The sequence below is a fragment of the Crocodylus siamensis genome, chromosome 2, assembly GCF_052110815.1.
Source record: "Crocodylus siamensis isolate JL-2025a chromosome 2, ASM5211081v1, whole genome shotgun sequence".
In the NCBI taxonomy this organism is placed as follows: domain Eukaryota; kingdom Metazoa; phylum Chordata; order Crocodylia; family Crocodylidae; genus Crocodylus; species Crocodylus siamensis.
Window position 1 is genome coordinate 248179634 of NC_143396.1, and position 19546 is coordinate 248199179.

A 19546-nucleotide genomic window follows, 5' to 3' on the forward strand; every position below is an offset into this window, starting at 1 on the left:
GGTAGTTTGACAAGATGCCAACCATACCACTCCTGTGCCATCAACTGGTATGACAACCTAGTAGCCCTCAGGGCTAATATGGTTTAGTCAGACCTCTGGTCTACACCACTTTCAAAACAATAACTATAATGATTGGAAGAAGCCAAAATGTTTTTAAATAACACTAAATTTGCCTAATGTAATCTTGCATACAAGATTGAAAAATGACACTCATCTATTCTGTTTTATTTTTCTTCTTGAATAAAGGCTGTTATCTACCTTGCCCTTTGGATTCCCTTCCACCATGATCAATTAATGGTTGTATTCACCATGTCCGGTGTCTCTTAAAAATTCAAGAGCACACAATTAAGAAAGTTAGGGGACTTGAAATATCCACTCACTCACTTGTAGTAGCAAGTGAGAAACTTTTACTAGAAACTAAGTCAGGTTCTAAGTCAGAAACTAATCAGACCTTAAATGTCTGTTATTGAAGCATTTTATTTGCAATGAACACTGAACCAAGAATATCTTGACAAAAGTTAACTAAGTGCCAATTGCTTCATCATGTTCTTCCTGAATTTGCAGATAGCCCCCGTGACTACAGCTACTCACAAGTTTGAAAAGCTGATGAAGAGCAAAATTTACGAAGTAGCAGTCAAATTCACTTCTACATTTAGAACTAGTGTACTGTAGTGAAATGTTTCACACTGCTATTTGGGAAAGCTACAAGCAAAATCAAAGTAAGTACCACTTTCACAGGTGGACAAAGATGCTCCCTCCACCCAAATAAAGTTGGGAAAAGAACAGCTTCATGTAAGCAGCAGTGAAGCAGCTCTAAAGGAGTAATGAGGGTGGAAGGAGAACCCTTTTCCAGCAAATAAAAAGGGATCTCAATATTCCAATACTACTAGTCAAAGGGGGAGGGACATGAATGACAACACCTACAAAAGTGATCCCAGTATACCACTTATCTGTCTCAATAAGCTGGTGTTTCAGGGAGACTAGTTTTCTGACCAGGCACTCACTTAAACTTTGCCTGTGGGGTCTCACATCCACCTACTTGCATCTCTTTACCTCTGCCAAACAAACACTGACACATTTGCAAAACTGAAATTACATATAGCCAAGGAAAAGGGTAATAATGTACCTGATGAGCACAGGGTATATCTCTGTTTTTGTAACCATTTCAGACTTACCTTATACTTATAATACATTAGTTTAAAAAAATTAAAAGTTAAAATAGCCAAGAAAGGAATCACCTTTACTCCTGACACAATGACACCATCTGCTGATTTAACCATGTTTTTAAAGAAGTCTTCAAGTTTCTCTTTCTTATTTTTTCCACGAACACTCAACTGAAAGATAAGATCACATCTCAAGTCAGCATGTTCAAAGGCAAGAAAAGCAGCAATTCTGCATTACAACTACAAGCAAATTTCAACAAACAACACAGCTCCACTGTCCGTCTCGCTTTATCTAACGACCCACTGTTTGCTAATCTAGATCAAGCAAAGTATACTACTATATTTAGTAGTTAAAAGGACTCTGATCACTGGCAGTTAACACCTAATACATGGGGGAAGGAGTTTGGGGGGCAGCGTTATAAAAACATGCATCTTTATAGTTTGGGAAAAAATACTAAATTGATTTGCATACACTCACATTTCTTTTCTAGTAACTTCAGTTACACACATATTTTCAAACACAATAAGAGGTTAGAACAAGCCCCTATTCTTCCTTACAACAGCAATTCCATCATCTTCAGAAATTTGTAATCAGTTTCCTTCTCACTACCACTGAACTCAAGCCTCCCACAGAATCTCCCCACATCCTTCTTGTCCATTTAGCCTCTCTAGATTTATTCAGAATTCCTGAACCAGTATTGATATTTCTACATTAGGCAATGAGGGGACCATTTATAATCCAGAGAAGTGAAATCCACTGTTCTAGTTGAACAACTCAGTTGATTAAACTGATTTGTTTTGCTTTCAGTCTATCCCTTTTTCAATTTTAAGGATTCAGTGTTTAGGTAGTACAAGACATATTTCATTTGGTTATATTAAAAAGTTGCTGAAATCAGTATTTAGATAGTGTAAATCTCAAAAGCTGAATTTAGCCTTTAAGACTGGTGGATATTAAGTACCAACTTCTTTATATCAATATTAGAATGCAACTCACTGTATGCAGGATGAAGATAGCAACCCTAGTTAAATATAACAGTATAGGCTTATCACTAAATTATTCTGTTTTCTAAACATGTCATGCTGGCATAACATTTAAGTGTTATTACTTAAGAGTTTCCCTTTAGTAAAAAAAGGATCTTTCACCCACCAAAGAGCTTAATCAAAAAATTCCTCTCAGAGGTCTTGACTTAAACAGAAATACCACTAAGTATTGAAAAGAGTTTTAAAAAAGTAACAGTTATGCTGAAGATTTGTTTCACCATGTTTTATTTTTCCTGAATTCAGTTAGGAGAATGGGCAATTAAAGCACCTTATGGAGACAGAGCCAAATCTCCCATAAATATTATTTTATAGCCAAGCTACAAGTCCAAGTTGCTTCCTGAATACCAGTTTCACAAGCTGCAGGAGAAAGGACTCCGTCAGAACTAGCTAATTGAATTTCTAAATCCAAACTTGTTTAGTATTAAGGAATCATTGTAAATTGCCTGAATAGATGAGAAATCTTATTTATTTCTGTCATATCATGAAAGTACAATTGAATACTCTCACTACAGATACAACTTCCAATACTCACATCCTGATTATATTCCAAGAAGACATGGAAATTTAAATCCTTTCTCAAAATTGGATGTGCTGCCACACGGCACAAGAATACTTCATGCATTGCAACCGTCTTCTTGAATATTGCCAAATATTCACTGAAAACAACAAAAAAAGAAATTAAAAATTTCCAACTGAAGCAATTAAATTTCTATTCAGCCTATTGAAAAAATTAAGATGTCTTTATCTATAGAAAAAAGTGTTAGCTGAAGTATCTAAGTTATTATTCCAGCTCCCAGTGCACTTCAAATCAGTATATGACACAATGTGTGTATGAAAAAAAAATAATGCTAAAACATGAAAAAAATCATACCTTTACAATACTACATAGACTTCAGAAATAGTAAAAGAGTAGATATAGGTCTTTTAAAGCAGGATTCAAATGAAATCTGCATGTTGGATTCACAGGGAATATATTATAGATGTAACCAAATTTAAGCTTCCCATATATTATCAAAAAATTAACAAGGTGCAGACTATCACACCAGTCACTATATGGCTTTATTTACAAAATCCTTCCTTTCACATCTCCATCTGTTTGCTCCCACCTCATTTGTTTGTATTTTGTTAATTTAGTTGAGCTCATATTTCAAAGAATATAGAGCAGGTCAGATAAAATTTATGTGCCTTTTTTCCTTGCTTCTGCCTTTAAAATTACCATTAAGATGTTAAGCTTAGCGCACAGATCCAAAAGAAAGTTTCATCAGGATGAGCTTTCAGTTGCCCAGTTCAACCAACAGAGTTTTAGAGTAACTGAGAATTATGATGAAGAGAATTATAGAGGAAGAATATCTATTCTTATCAATACAAACAAGCTGCTATAGTTGATTGTTTTACAGTCAAATGGATAATTTTATTAAGTTGTGTTGCTTGAAGAGAGATTACAAGAAGCCTTCTTCCCCATCCTCAAATTAACAATGTAATGATAACTGGCACTCTTTGCTTCCACTATGTGCAAGGATAAGATTTACATACCAGCAAACCAGCAGGCCCAGTGTTGGGGTGTGTTTGATCTCTGTGACAGTAGTAGTCATTCAGTGTAGACAGAAAAGAAGGATTCAGAGGATGAAGGTGGCAGTAGAAGAAACCCAAGGTTTCTGTGTTATCCGGCCCCTAACCAGACCACAAGAGAATCATGATCAGGGCCACCAGAAAAATCACAGATTCTTCCAAATTTATTATGTTTTGCCAATTTTCAGTTTTCTGGCTTATGACATCTCTTTCGCACACTGGGCCAACATGATACTAACACACTTGCTCACAATGGTTGGATGTTGGCAAATGGAGTTCCCTTTGCCAATCACTTTCAAATTCTCTTCCTACCACTTTGGTACTTGAGAGAAGCAGTCTGGTAGCCGTGTAAACATGCACTTGAGAAATGAAATCAGTGAAGCAGAAGAAAGAATAAAGAGGTTGTCTCAAGAGAGAAAAAAGCAGGACTAAAAGAAAAGTACTCCATGTTAAGTCACATAGTACAGCCTAAGCCCTATAGCAAATTCTCAATCACTTAAAATTGTGCAACTAGGAGAGTCCTTATTTTCAAGAAACACATTTTTTTTTGCAAAATCTGGATTCTCCTCAAAAAAAATCCAAGCAATTATCAAATGTCCATTCAGCAACTGCTTACAAACAGCTGATGACAGCTATGACTGTACAAGCCCCTGTTTCTTTACAGCTTTGCAAGCTCTTCAACTTCTCCTATTTCATTTGCTAGGAAGAATGTAAAATCTGCATTTTCAGTTGCTACTAGCAAAAGTAGCTCAGTTCCCAAATACAGTGAAACAGAAAGGTCTATATAAGTGCATAGTGGGCATGTCTACATGTCACATTAATGTGCATTAAAGCATTGCAAAAAAATATATTAGCTAATGCACATTAAAATAAGCTACTGTGCCTTTTTCCAGGACCTTACAATGGAGGTAGTACATTTAATGTGCATTACCTAAAGAACATTAATTGAACATGCAAGCAGCCTAGTGAAAACCAAAATGCAGGTCAGAAAAGACTGGGGATGCAATACGTCTTTTACTGTTTGCTTTAAAAAAAAAAAATGAATTGATGAACAAACTGTTGTTTGCTTTTGGTTTTCAGCAAGTATGTATATCCTCTATAGAATTCCCATCATTCTGGACAATAATTTCTACAATTTTCCTGATGGTTCTGATCATGATCACTGAGATAACACTAGTTATATGGTAAGTCTGGATACTCAAAACTATATCTTCCAGAAGGAATCACTGTGTTGAAATGATCAAAAGCATGAGACAGCAGAGAGCACTTAAAGTGAATTGCAATCCACACACAATAGTGAATAATAGGTACGCACGCTTCCAGTTCTTGTTTCATCTTGGTGAACTCTTCTTTAGTCATCGATCCTTCCCCTTCTCCAAGTTTCTGTAGTTTTTCTCTAGAGGCATCAAAATCAGGCCTGGGTGGTGCCGGTGGGATCTGTCAAATGAGTCAATCAGGGAGTACTTTTGAATTCCTCACCTTCTTAGTCAAAGTTAAAGCCCTTCAAATAAGGATACAGTAAGATGCTTGTAATTTTTAGACCCAAAATCTTCATCCCCAACCCATTAACACACCTAGGGAGAAGACGACTTACCTTATGAATGATTTGTGGAACACAAGAGCCCTAATAGTTCATTTTCTAGTCATGGTTTCCTTTCATATTACTAAAAAAATTAAGTTCTGATTTCACAACAGTCTTATATAAATTAAGCAGCATTTAATTCACTGAATTAACTTGATTCAACCAGTTCGGAGGTTTTCTCTAAGGTATTTTCCAAAATGAAATTACTATCCTCCATACATTTTCTGGAAAGCTAGGACTCAAAGTCACTGTTCCCAGGGTTTGCACATGCCGAACTGTTATTGCTAGCTAAACTGTTGGCATTAAAGAATAAATTGACTGGAAAAGAAGTTAACATAACACAAAGTAAGAACAGCACAGTAAGTAAACTTTGAGCTAAGCTTTCAACTGTATTATGATGCACACTGTATGTGGAAGAATTCAGCCAAATCGTTCTTGCATTACTATGAAAAAGTATATTAGGGTAAATGAACCAAATTATCCCCCCAGTCTAAACATGTAAGCAGAAAGAACTTTCTTAAGAAAAACTTTTCACTTCGCCATAACCTATTACCGCATACAAAGAAGGTCTTAAAGGCTAAGAAACCAGTCAGACACTTCCATTTATATAGCTTACAACATCTTAAGAGAGAGAGATATTATTTTCCAAGTAACTTTTAATTGTGAAAAAGGAGTAAAATGCAATATGAAAAGTAAAAATGTGTTGTCAATATGCATTTGAGCACAACACATATGCTGTAGGCACTACCAAAACAAAAGGGGTTTTTTCGGTTATACATTGTTTTTAAAAAGAGCATTCAATGAAATGTAGAAGCCTCTAGCGAGTTAAATATCTAAGATTCCTGTATTATAACAGTAACTCATTGTTAGTTGCTTTTTAAATAGCCACTTTCATCATGCAACTATGCTAGGGACATCCACTCCCTGAAGGCCTAGACTAAGTCACAAATGGAAAGCCATCTCAATTGTGCATTAGTTTTCATTGTAGTATTCTAGACCATATTTGCCCTTGCCTTTAAATAAATCCAACATAAAAACAGATTCTGCTTATTTCATTGTATACTATTCCCTACAAAAAATTCGAGAGAAGCAATGACTTTGAAGCTTAATGCTCCACCCTTCTGCCACAAAGGAAACTTGAAACTTAACAGCAGTAAGTTAAGTATTAACTCAATATCACCAAGTTTCAGAGGCTGTCCATTTTCTGTGCGTTCAAAGTTTTAAACTAAACTGCCTCAGGACAAAATAAAACATTACGCCGCTCTGAATTCTTAAAAGTAAAAAACACAACAACAAGCACGATGCAAATGTACACACAATGAAAGACTACAATGAAATTCCTAAAAATTGTTAAAGTAAGTTGAGGGTGTAATGTGAGGGGCTTAAAGAATACCCACAGCTCCCACTCGTTTTAAATGAAGAAATGGATACTCAGTACTTCTGCTAATCAAGCCTTCAAATAATAACTTTTCATAAGAGATCTAGACACAGAAAATAAAAAGGGCATAATACTTACAATGTAACCTGCATAATCTTCATTTTCAACAAAGGAATCATGAAGCCAGATGAACTCTTCATGTTGTCGAACAACAGAAAATTCATTTTGTTTGAAATTTGGTAAAGAACTCTGCAAAGGAAGGGGGAGGGGTTATTTATTTTAAGAGTGAAAGAATATTACATTACAAAAAATAGCTTTCATATAGAAGTACAGTAAAATTTCCTTCAACTGTGAAAAACAAATTATTACTCTGGATGCAGTTTCTCCCCCAAACTTTTTTGAAAATAAAATATGAGTTTGATTTTACTGTATTAACATGTACTCAAATAAGCCAAAGCATACTGTGAAAACAAACAAACAAAAACATGAGGTTTTGGGAAACTGCTTTGGAAATTGAAATCTAAGACTGAATACAGCTCTATACTGAAGACAGAAACAACTAACAAAGAAATAGAATGTACATCACAGTGAAAAATGCAGGCGTCTGTGGAAAGGCTCCAACTGCAAACATGTCAATAATCCATTAATATAAATGTGGGACTCTCAAGACAGAATACTGTAATACATAGAAAATGGAGCCAGTTTTTAAAAACTAAAACTTACCTTTCAAAAGCAATTTTTTTTTGCATACACTTTGAATCTTCTTTGTTTCATAGTTTCTAGGGTCGGAAGGGACCTGAGCAGATCATCGAGTCCGACCCCCTGCCATGGCAGGAAAAAGTACTGGGGTCAAACGACCCCAGTAAGGTGAATGTCAACCTCCTCTTAAAGACCCCCAGGGCAGGAGCCAGCACCACTTCTCTTGGAAGTTGGTTCCAGACCCTAGCCGCCCTGACAGTGAAGTAGTGCGTCCTGATGTCTAAACTGAATTTACCCTCTGCCAGCTTGTGACCGTTATCTCTAGTCACTCCTGGGAGTGCTCGGGGGAACAGGGACTCCCCCAGTGCCTGCTGGTCCCCTCTGACTAGTTTGTAACAGGCCACTAGATCCCCCCTCAGCCTTCTCTTTTGGAGGCTGAACAGGTTCAGGTCCCGTAGCCTCTCCTCGTAGGGCCTGCTGACTTAAATAAATCCAGTCCTTTCAAGTGCCTCTTCACAAACAGTTGGTGGGCTGGCATCCCTTTTATGCCTGTCTAGGATCCAACCGGGAGATCTGTCCTGATCCATGTTCAGGAATACAGAAGCAAAAAGCTCACTGAAGAGCTCCACCTAGTACCCCTCCCCACCATCTATCACTACTTGCCCTAGTTTGTCCTGTAGGGTTCCTATGCTAACCTGCACCCTCTTTTTACCCGCTATAGACCTGAAGAAAGACTTTTTAGTTGTCTTCAATTTTTGTTGCCAGCCTAAGTTCCACGTCTGCTTGGGCCTTTCTAACTGCCCCCTCCCAATTACTTTAGGTCTAATAGTGCCCCTTCAATAACAAATTGTTACTTCCTCATTTCCTAATTGTTTGGGAGATTCTTTTTTCACATTTGCTTTATACAAGCAGCTATGCTTTTTTTATAATTACCAGAAGAAGAAAATTTCATTTAGGGTGCAATGCTGCATTTTACCTTGGTATGGACAGTGAACTTCACTTTGTCCCTCTCGCTAAGAGCATCTGAAATATCCACTTGCAGGGCAGCATCCGTCTGAAGATCTACATTTATGGCTCTAAGCTAAACAAAGAAAATCAATTTAGCCTTAACAAAAAATAAAAATAGCACTTCATTTTTTATTTCCCAATCAACAAGAGCTGAGATAACTACTGTGACAAATAATTTTAGAATGCAATAGATGGACAGAACAAATGAGCATTAGAAAACACTCCCTGTGGGAAAACAAATCCCAACATACATTTCTTGTAGAGCACAAAAGTACATCTCTTTCATTTACTATACTTCCTTGCTTGTGTACAACTACTAGCATTTGCCTATTTATTGAATATTATTTCTCTATCTGCCAGCAGTTAAGAGCAAAATCCACTGCAGATTTTAAAAAGAGGTAACAACAACAAATTCTAAACCAACTCAAGATTTTTTTTTAAACACACACACACGCACACCCTTAAAGAATACATGATAAGATTAAACAATTTTAAAGGTGCCAGGGCAGGGTGTGATTTAGAGTTTTGTCTTTTTGCTTGTTTATGATACACAAATTTATCCACACCATTTAGAAATTCCTTTTGTAATTTGTCAAAACTATATATCAAACACACCAGACCTTTAATTATGGGCTTAGAAACTGAAGAGAAAGTATTTAAATCAGGGGCAGGCAAAATACGGCCTGCTGGCCAGATCCAGCACAGCAGGCACTTTCATCCAGCCTGCTGTGATGTGCAGCACTAGCCGGAGCCACACAACACTGGGCACCAGCACCGGAGCCAGGCACAAGTGCCCCAAATGTCCCTGCCTGCTGCTTGCTGTGCCATGGGGCGGGGGGGAGTCTCCACATAGCCACACCCCACTCTACAACTCCCCACATATACACAACCCCCCAATATACCCTATGCCCCACACACATACAACCATGCCCCCACAACCCCCCCACCCTACAACACACACTATGCAAGACTAAAAATTTAATTTTGAGCTATTATCCAATCACCTCTATATACAGTATGCAAACAAAATCACAAGAAAAATATTCTAATATTATAAAAGCCCAAGTCTGTCTGTCTGTCTGTCTGTCTGTAACGCTTTATTCACACTCTGATTGGTTGACAGAAACAGCCAATTAGAGTGCTCCAAGCATGGGGGAGTGCCGCCATGATTCTAAAGCCGCACCATGGACTGGACAGAGGGTGGGGGAGCTGCTGGCCTCTGCTGGTGGCCCCCCCGGACTTGGGAGACACCAGTTGCCCAGCCCGCTCCCTGCAAAGAGGCAGAACAGCAGCAGCATGGGATATTAGGTGGCAGCACTCCATCCCAGTCCCCTCCCCCGCCCTGCACCCCCATCATTCTTGATGGGCAATTGGCTAGTTTTTGCAATAAAATTAAAGTATGTTATAGTAGGTATCGGGGTGGGACTTCCAGTTGCAAGATGGTGACCTGGGGAAGGGCAAGGGGTGGAGCTACCCACACGGCCTCAAAAAGCTCACCAAACCTTTTTAAGTGGCCCTCCACCCAAAATAACTGCCTGCCTCTGATCTAAGTCCTCCCCCAACAAAGTAAGGCCAGATTTTACATTTATAATCCTGGTAAAGTGAAGTAAGATGAGATCTTTTAAAAGCACGACATTTCAGATTTTCTTAACGCAGAAGCATAAAAAAAATGAACATAAATGCCAATCTTTCTTTTCTTGTCTTCTGCAGATTATGCGTAAAGTAGTTCCAATTGGGGCTCCAAACCAGTGCATCAGGAACCAACCTAAATTCAATTTTTAAATTAAGGTTTTCCATTATTTTAATGTCTTCACGGATTTAGGCTAAATATTTGGGTATGGCAGACTGGGGACCAGATGCTCCACCTGCACTGGAAGAACTCCTACCCCTCTGTGAGCAGGTTGGGGACTTCAAGCTTACAAAACTCCCTCCACCACAGAAGCCTCTTAGCAGGCATAAAAATAATGTCAGGCTCTGAAGACCAGAATGGGAAGAGAGTGCCTGTCACTTCTGCCCTTGCATTGTGTAGTCTGCCTGTGAACCTTCTGAACAGATGTTCTTCCTTAAGTTACTGCAGTTTCTAAACTGACAAAAAGAAAAGAAAACACAATTAAGGAAAAAAGGATCCAAAGACATGGCAGCTTTCCCCACTCTTACTTCAAGATATTCCAACTAGCATCTTGGCATCCTCACGAAAAATTTCAGCTTTCCCAACAACAGTCCCTTTTACTGGCATGCAGTTGAAAGGCCATTCCCACCAAGGAAAAAGTAGGATAGTATTTCTGAGACTATCCATTTGTAAAGAGGAGTGGACAATCTATTTTATGGATGGGGGGAGTCAGTTTCTTGTGCTGTTCTTCATTATTGCTGGGAACAAACAGGCATCCAAGCATTTTTTTTTAAAGTACTTAGGTGAACTTAAAACATTTTAATTTATTGTTCTCTAATTACACCACCAATTATTATTTTATTTACAGGTATATCCAAGCCTCCTTTTTGGATGTAACAGTCATATTTTCTTTGCCCTTATAGGATCTCCTGAAGGCAGTTTATCCTTAATAGTTCAACTGACTGGCATTTTTATACTGGATTTTGAAGCCCAAAATGCCTCCAAAAAATATTTTCTGTTGTGACACTATACATTTCATAACACATGCATTTTCTGACAGTAATCTCTTTACCATCTGTTAATCATTTTGTTTCAGAGAACAATGGGTAAAAATTCTATATTTTTAAGCTGCCTTTCAAAGAGCAAAAATTAAGAAAGTAAACCTATATTAGCATGTCTTGCTTTCGTTCACCATTTCCCCCCATACACAAAACTAAAAACAGTGCAGCAATATGATTTTAAGGTTCAAAACAATGGCAGCTAAAATGTTTCGTTACATTACATGCTTTGTACAATGCAAAAGTATCAGTAAGCCATGTTTCACCAGATAGATTTATCAATAACTTCAACCATAGACTTTTTTTGAACAAGCTTTGATATTTTAAAGACAGAGTGAAGAGGCCTCAAAAGTAACATGTTAAAACAATATGCAATGGACAGCGTGCCTTACAAAATGCACTTGCTGCATAAATCTTGGGGAGGTTAATAATATGTTAAATTATGCTATGTAGCCTGCCTGGCAACAGGGACCATTTTCATTTGCAATGGAAATGAGGCATTCTGTACAAGGTATCAAAGACAGAAGAGAAAGTTAAAGGACTTTTGAGAATCATGCAGAAATTCACTGTATTACTTGGAACTGTCCTGAAGTTAAGCAACTTTTTCAATACTTCAGAAGAAAAATACCTCAAAAGATGGCTTCCCAATAATAAGGGCCAGGAGAAGGAAGAACCCAGGATACTGTGCAGACTTCCAACGTCTAGTTTAAGTGACAGTGTGAGTCAACCGGCTGTCAAAGCCTGAAATGTCTGGTTTGGGGTTTTATGGGAGGGGGAGGGGCAGAGATGGGAAGAAAGACTGCATGCAATTATACCAAGCTGCACACATCAACTGCTTGCAGACATTTAAAAAAAAAGGGTTTTACTAGAAGCAGCAGCATGTTAGCTCAGCCTGGCTCCGCAGTGTCTGTATAGATTGGGCGCTTCAGCAGGGCTTTTTGGTGCTTTTATCTAAGGCTGAATCAATCAGCTATTCAATAAAAGCACCAAAAAGCCCCACTAAGGCACCCAATCTATACAGTTGTCAGGCAAGTCAGGTCCAACTAATGTACTGCCTCTTCTGGGCAGTACATTAGTTGTGCTGGGCTCATCATGGGAGCGCAATGAGTTTACAGTAAAGTGCCATTTTGGCGTTGCTGGTTTTTTGTTGTTGGGGTGTTTTTTTGTTTTTCTTTTTTAACATCTGCAAGCAGCCATCAATTCTACACTTCATATTAATGCAGCATACCCATGCACAGCTCCCCATAGAGCAATATATGCCATTAGAGAAATCACAATATAAAAACCAACTGATAAACTATGCCCAAAAAAAAAAAAAGTAATCTTTGAAGCAACCCAAATATGATGTGGAAACCCAAAGTAAGATTAACTGTTGTTGAGGTATGTTAGAGAGATGGAACTGGACCTGAAAATTGCCTGAAGTACAGTACCATCTTGCACAATACTGAAGGAACTTGGCACAGCAGAGACCAATACCAATGCCTACCAAATGTTCAGCTCCTTCCAAAAATTCAAGATGAACCCTTCTCCAAGAAGCACTCAAAGCTTAGTGGGAGGAGCAGAAAGAGAAAAGGGAAACGAATAGGCAATGACATTTGTCAAGGAAAGGTCATTAGATGTCATAATCTTATAAACCCTATGGAAAGACTTCTGCTCACGATTTAAGTGAAACAAGTACAAGCAACCCCACTTAATGCTGTTTTGCTTAGTGCTGTTTAGCTATAAGGCTCGTTTTTAAATTGATACCTGATTTCACTTAGCGCTCAGCAAGTTTCAATATAATGCTCGCGGTTGCCATCTTGGGTCATTAAAAACAATTGCAGTCGCCATCTTGGGTCATCAAATACTTTCACTTTCAGTTAACGCTCAGTTCTTCAGGAACCAATTAAAAGCACTAAGCGGGGTTGCCTGTACTAGATTAGTTTTTTTTAAACTGCAATTAGTAACATTTAAAAAGAAACACAGTCAGCAAAAAACCATACTAGACTTGTCTTGCACACATTTCTGTATACATAAAAATGTCCAAAAATGCCATTACAAGTAGAAATTCTACTACGCAAAGGATGTTTAACAAGTACAGCAATTTTGTGCTGCTACAATTTAGGAAGTGGTTTTTGCAAATGCCTATTTATGAAGAACAATTTATAATGAAATCCAGTCATGGACCACAACCGTAACTCCCCAAATTTTGTTCTTAAATGATCCATATAACAAGCCATCAGAAAAGTTTCCAAGTGGTGATTTACTTAACAGTTTGAGAATCATGCTGTATGGCAGGGATTGGCAACCCGTGGCACAGGTCCCAGAGCATGGCACATGAGGCCATTTTCCTCAGCACATCACAGCTGGCTCAGGCTCTGGGCAGCTGTCACCAGCCACGGAGCCCGATGGCCAGGAGGCTACAAGCTCTGCTGCAAGCAGCCCAGGCTCTGTGGCAGGCAGCAGCTGCCCAAAGCCTGGGCTGGCTACAGCTGGGAAGCTGCAAACAGTTGCATGGGGCTCCACAGCCCTGGCATCAGCTCCATGCACGTGCAGTAGCTATGCACGTGCCTCCAGGTGCGTGGTCAGGAAGGGACCTGGGGCTGCACAACCCTGGCCCCTCCCCTGCCATCCATCCTGAGGTGCATGTGCCACCACTGCCACCACAGAGCCAGTGTCACAGAGTCCCATGCAGCTGTTTGCAGCCTGCCCGTCGCCTGTTGCAGCTGCCCAGAGTCCATCCCAGCTGTGGCAGGCAGCTGGAAGGCTACAAACAGCCGTGCCAGGCTCCAGAGCCCTTGGCCAAGTTCCATGCCACCAGCAGCAACATGCGCACCTTGGAGTGAATGGCAGAGGAGGGGCTAAGGTTGCGCTGCCCCGGGCCCATTCCCAGCTGCGCATCCTGAAGTGCACACATAGCAGCCACCACCACAGAGCCAATGCCAAGGCTGCAGAGCCCAGCACAGCCATTTGCAGCCTTGGGGCTCTCTGTTACCGCTGACCCAAGCTTTGGGAAGTTGCAGCAGGGAGGCAAGTTGCAAACAGCTGCACCAGGTTCCAGATTCCTGGCACCGGCTCTGTGACAGCAGTGGGTGCAAGCACGCCTCACAGCCCACAGCAGGGAAGAGCCCGAAGCAGCACAACCCCAGCTCCTCTCCTGCCGTCTGCCCTGAGGTACGCACACACCCACTGCCAGCAATGAGTATCGGGCCCCTTGTGGCTCCCCTGTCTCTGGCATGCTAAGTTGAAGCATGGGTGGAGGCCGGGGTGTTTTCAGCGCTCTGGCCAAAAACACGGCCAGCCCCTGATCTATGGTATCAACAGACACCTGTTTTTTTCTTCCCCATCTGATCCTATCACCTCAATGGCTAAATACAACATATTTATAGCTCGCAGAGAATGTAATTTTGGTGTGAACAAGAAATCACCCTTATCTAGAGTGGAAAGGAAATCTACCCACTTCAGAAGTCAATTAGCCAAATCAAAGGTCATTATGTTGCCTTGTGGTAAAAATGAAGAGGTTAAGCTAGTCTCTTTAGCACAAGTACAGGAAGAAAAATATACTCAACCCAGAACTAGGGAAATATCTATTTATGAAAACACTGGAGAGGGGGGTAGGGCTTTCCTGCTACCAAGAAATGCCAATACTGTTCTAAAGACAAAATCATAATTGGAGTCATTTATAACAGCTTCCCTCTTCTACTTTGAGTGTGCTTACCTTATTGGTCACTACCAAAAACCTGTAGAGCCCAGGCCTGTCAGTTACTCATGGAAATTTACAATAATAGGGCAAAGAAAAACATCACTAGAAACAGGAACAGCAGGTGAAACACAAGAGGAAGTGAAGAGATTGTGTTATTAGCACTGGATATTGGAGGAAATGAAAGAGATAGCTCTTGGCCAGCTAATTTGCTCAGTAGCACAAGCAGTACAGTTAATTAAGATTTTTTTATTACCAAAGGTATTCATAGCTTTAGTAGCAAGAAAACATAAGGTTTTTCTATAAAAGAACAGAGTACTGATATATAAAGATAAGAATTTTCTTGTAGTGGTAACCATTATTGAATACTTCACAAAAAAAACCCAACCCAAAACTAAAAACAACTTATCTATACGTTTCAAATACAATCCTGTCCCCAGTGCAGTAGGTCCCACCATTTTTAGACTTAAGGCACCCCTTGGAAAATGCCAATTCTTAGTTTTCACTCTATTTTTTTTGGAACACAAAAAATACTAGAGCAATTAATCTGTTACAAAGAACTCAGAAAGGCCACAACAGGACAGGTTTTCAACACTATGGATTCCCACGTGAAAACTTTGAGTTTATCTTCTGACTCATGTTTGCACATCTAACAATGCTAACATTGTGGGGCACCCGGTGGCGCTCTGCTTGAGAATCACTGCTCTAGAGCCTAAATCTAATGGACACAATTAAGAAATCAGTCTCTCTGATATCAAAAGATTCTGCAGTACTTGGCACCACAAGCGTCCACTGGAAAGGTCATGCTCCTCACCTACCCTTTCCTCTTTATTCTGTATTCTTAAATAGGAATTATATATGGCAAAAGCTCCAGAATGCCCTTGACCAATAACACAATGCAGACAACACACCCCTCCTTCTTGACCTCCTAGGGATTGGTATAGAATAAAATGCAATTAAGTCATATCATGTACAAATATTAATGGTCAAAATGACTCATCCCTCACTTGAAAAACCCCCAGTCAGCACACTTCAAACTTTATGCCTGAAGCCTCAAACACACAGCCTGCAAAATGCTTTCTACCATCAACAGGGCATTTCAAAACCTCAGCATCATTTACCAAATGAGTTCTTAGTCTTCAGGGGCTCTGTCTAGCTCACGGGTGACCAACCCGTGGCATGGACACCAAAAGTGGCACGGGCAGCCCGTGTGTGCTGCACAACATGCCGGAAAGGGGACAGGCAGCACAGTGGCAAGAAGGGCAGTGAGCGGATAGCAAAGAGGCAGATCAGGCAGAGGAAGGGGACTGGAGTGGCACTAAACCAGGACAGGGCTAAAGTGGTGCCAAAAAGACAGGCCCAATTGGCCTAGTTTCTGCTGGGTGAGCTCACCTCCAGCCTATGCCTCATTTTCCCCTCTGATTTACACCTTAAACCAACTTGGTGGGTGAAGGTCAATCTTTCCTAGGGCCCTGCCAAAAGTGAATCAACACTAACAAGGTTGATACCAATGTAAGTGCATCCACTTAATGGGTGTCACGGGGCTAAATTGGTTTGAAGAAGCAGAAAGCCTGCTTCTTCAAGGGTGATAAGAAAGGAAGGGACCGAGGCTGAGCCACACCATGTCCCAGTGGCACTGCCCAGCCTGGCCAGCGGCTGTGCCCTGGGCACGGCTCTGAACTAGTGCCCAGGCCCCGGGCCCTGGCTTTGGGTGGGGACTGGGGTCCACAGGCAATCTCAGGGAGTCCGGGCAGGGGCAGAGTGGGGGGGGGGGGGCGCAGCAGCTGGGACCGGCCAGAGCCCGCCCCCGCCCCGTACGCCCGGGCCCCCGCGACGGCACTTACCCCGCGGTCCTCCTCCGAGAGGAAATCGGGGCCGTCGTCCGAGCCTTCCTGCTCCGCCGGGGCCGCGGGCGCGCATGGGGGGAACAAAGCGCACAGATTAGTGCCCAGCCCCGGCCCCACCGCCCCAGGCCCCGCGCCCGCGCCCAGTCCCGCCCCGCGCCCGCAGCCGCCGGACACCCACCATCATGGCTGCTCCCCGCGCGCAGGCCCCGCCTCCGGGCCGCGCCGGGCCGGGCCGGGCCGGGCGGGGCGGGGGCGGGATCGGGGTCGGGCCGGGGGAGGTACTGCGCACCTGGCTGACCTGGGCCTCGCTTCCCGCTCGGCTCCTCCGGGCCCGGTGGCATGCGCCAACCCTGCTCTACCTCCGCGGCCCGGGGAGAGCCGCTGCCGCCGGGAGTCAGCGGGGCCCTGGGGCAGAGGGAGTCGCGCGCGGCCCAGGGCTTTCCCGAGGCCCCCGGGGCGCGGGGCCTGCAGCGGGCAGCGCCCACGGCAGCCTCCGGACACCTCCACCTTCGCGCTGCGCTGGGACAGCCGTGCTGGAGGGCCGAGCGCCCTGCTCCCCTTGACGTCGGCGGCGGGCGGCCACTGCGGTGCCGCCGCGGCCGGCCTTTGGCTGCTCCGCGACTCCGTCAAGGGTCGGGGCCTTGGGCGCAGTCTGGGGCTGCGGGACAGGACGGCACTGGATGGTGGCGCTAATTTAAAACCAGATAAGTCACAGCACAAGCTGGTGACTGCAGCACCCCAGCTTTCAAGGTGTTTGTAGGTGTCACATCAGATTTTGCATGACCTGAACAAATGGGGCCTCAGGCCGCCAGGACCAAGGCTCGCTGGTGCCACATTTAGCTGTACCTGGAGTTCACAGTCCTCCATTAGCCGTCCAGGCACCATGTCTAAAGCCTAGCATCCAAGAACAGGACCAAAAGCTAGGAAGCTTAGCGAGGCACCACCTAAACTTTTCAGTAAAAACACCTAGGACAGGGGTTTTCAGCCTTTTTGGATCAGTGTACCCCAGTGGCCTGATGTGAAGCAGCATACCCCTTCAGCTGCATCCGGTCTCCTATTAAAGCAGATCTTCCATTGGCCCCATCCATTGAGCTGGGTGTTTCTGTCTCTCACTGAAGCTATTGCACTTTGTTTGAAACAAAAATTCACTGAAGCAAGGAGATGATCCTCTCTCTGGTGAGTTCACCAGGCCCCAGACAGGGGAGTCACTTAAGCTCTCTCTGGCCTAAGGAATAAGGGTGGATCCAGGAGAGGAGTGAGTGCAGTCATAGCCCCTGCTTTGCTCCCAGTTTGCCACAGATCTCTGATATCAGTTGCTTCACTCCTGTACAGTGAGCTCTCCATTGCTGCCACACATTCTTCACCATCCTGGATCCAGTACTGCCAATGAATATTGAATTATTTTATAAAAATAACAATGCAAGATCTGATCCCCCATCTCAGTAGTGCTCAAGCTTTTTCCCCACGAGCCAGATGAGTGGTGCTTAGCAGCCTTGAAAGAAGCTCAAGGCAGGATGCCCTAGAATAAGTATAGAAAGGGGAACACCTGTGTAACCCGGGTAGTACTCCAAGAGGTACCCCCTCTCCAAATGAAGGGATCAAAGCAGGTGCACAAGTGCTATGTGAGGTGTAGGGACTCTCCTCCCCCTATAGAGCAGAGCCAGACCACCAATGGGGACTTCACCATATACCTTTTAATACTGGGAACATAACAGGCATAAATCAGAGGGTATAGTGGACAGTACAGTGCCCCAAGGGGGCAGGATTCAACAAAGGTTAGACACTTACAATCATTGATAAGAAAGAGGGTTAACAAAATATAAAACACAAACAGCAGAACAAACAATACAGGTTGGTGAAATATAAAAAGGCACAAAATGCCAAGTGTCAAATGACAAGGAAATATAGGGGCTTGGTATCTGGAGGAGGAGAAAGGGGGGAAAACACAATGGCCCCTTTCCACTGCAAGAAGATTTGCACTGCTCCAGTCTAGTAGGGGCCTTAACCTTCCTGGAGTCCCAGCCTCACATCGAGCTGCCTGGCCTCTGATCAGAGGAGCTGGAAGCAGAGCTGGGATCCTCACTTCCTGGAGCAGGGAAGGCCTCTCCTGCTGGCTGCAGCCTCTCCCAGGGGATCCTGGAGCCTAGTGGGGAGCCTCTCCTGCCAGCCGCATGCCGTGCTGCTGAGGATCCCACTGCTGCCTGCAGGTCCTGCTCTTTCAGGCTCTTCCGGCAAACTGCTCCTACCCTGCTGGCTTAGCTCTGTGAAGCTCCTTTCTTGTTGTCCCTCGCTGGTCTCTCCCATGAGCCAGCCCATGCTGCCCCTTTTATCCCCCTCCAGGTGACCCAAGGGGCCAATCGGGACACGGGGCAGGGGGGCAAGTCTCTGGGGCCTGATTGGTGCAGAAAGGGAATCCCAAGTCTTCCAATCATCTTTTGCCCTTTCAAAACCCCTGGGCCAGGTCACTGCCAGCCAGCCCGTCACATCCTCCACCACAGAACCCTTCACCATCCCCGGTGAAGCGCAGGCCTCAGCCTGGGGGACTACTGGACCCAAGGGGCAGCAATGGGGACCTCCCCCAGCACCGCTGGAGCATCATAGGTGAAGCGATGGACTGGCCGAAGCTCCCGCCTTGGTCATGGGGTGCTGTCTGGGGCAGGACTCCATGAGGGCCCTGGCAGCTCAGGTTCCCTCTCACTGGAGGAGTCTGCCCTACTGGTAGGTAAAGGCGTGGGGATGTTTTCTCCTTTGGTCTCGCCAGGTGGGGCCCCATGAGCAGCAGTCCCCATCTCCCTTCGCCCTGAGGAGTGGCAGGTCCTAAGCTCGGGTGAAAGTCAGCATGGTACCACCAGTCAGAGTCTGAGTCCTCCGGAGGAGCTGCAGGTACAACTGCTGGCTAGGTGGCACGAGGCC

The 19546-nt window shown here is 43.2% G+C and overlaps 1 protein-coding gene across 3 annotated transcripts in view; it reads right to left on the reverse strand.

Annotated features, from left to right (window-relative positions):
• The window catches only part of SNX6 (sorting nexin 6), a 48163-nt gene extending 31254 nt beyond the window's left edge, over nt 1-16909 (reverse strand). Inside the window, exons 1-7 of one of the 3 annotated variants that reach the window (XM_090033589.1) lie at nt 16812-16909; nt 16631-16678; nt 8409-8513; nt 6872-6982; nt 5089-5210; nt 2737-2860; nt 1239-1334 (exon numbers count right to left, since the gene is read on the reverse strand). In XM_090033589.1, coding sequence (XP_089889715.1) covers nt 1239-1334; nt 2737-2860; nt 5089-5210; nt 6872-6982; nt 8409-8513; nt 16631-16678; nt 16812-16817 — 612 coding nt within the window. In that variant the 5' untranslated portion in view covers nt 16818-16909. Of the gene's footprint in view, nt 1-1238; nt 1335-2736; nt 2861-5088; nt 5211-6871; nt 6983-8408; nt 8514-16630; nt 16682-16811 lie in introns of those variants that run through there. The other 2 variants (XM_090033590.1, XM_090033591.1) reach the window with 2 other exon arrangements.
• Between the last annotated feature and the right edge of the window lie 2637 nt (nt 16910-19546).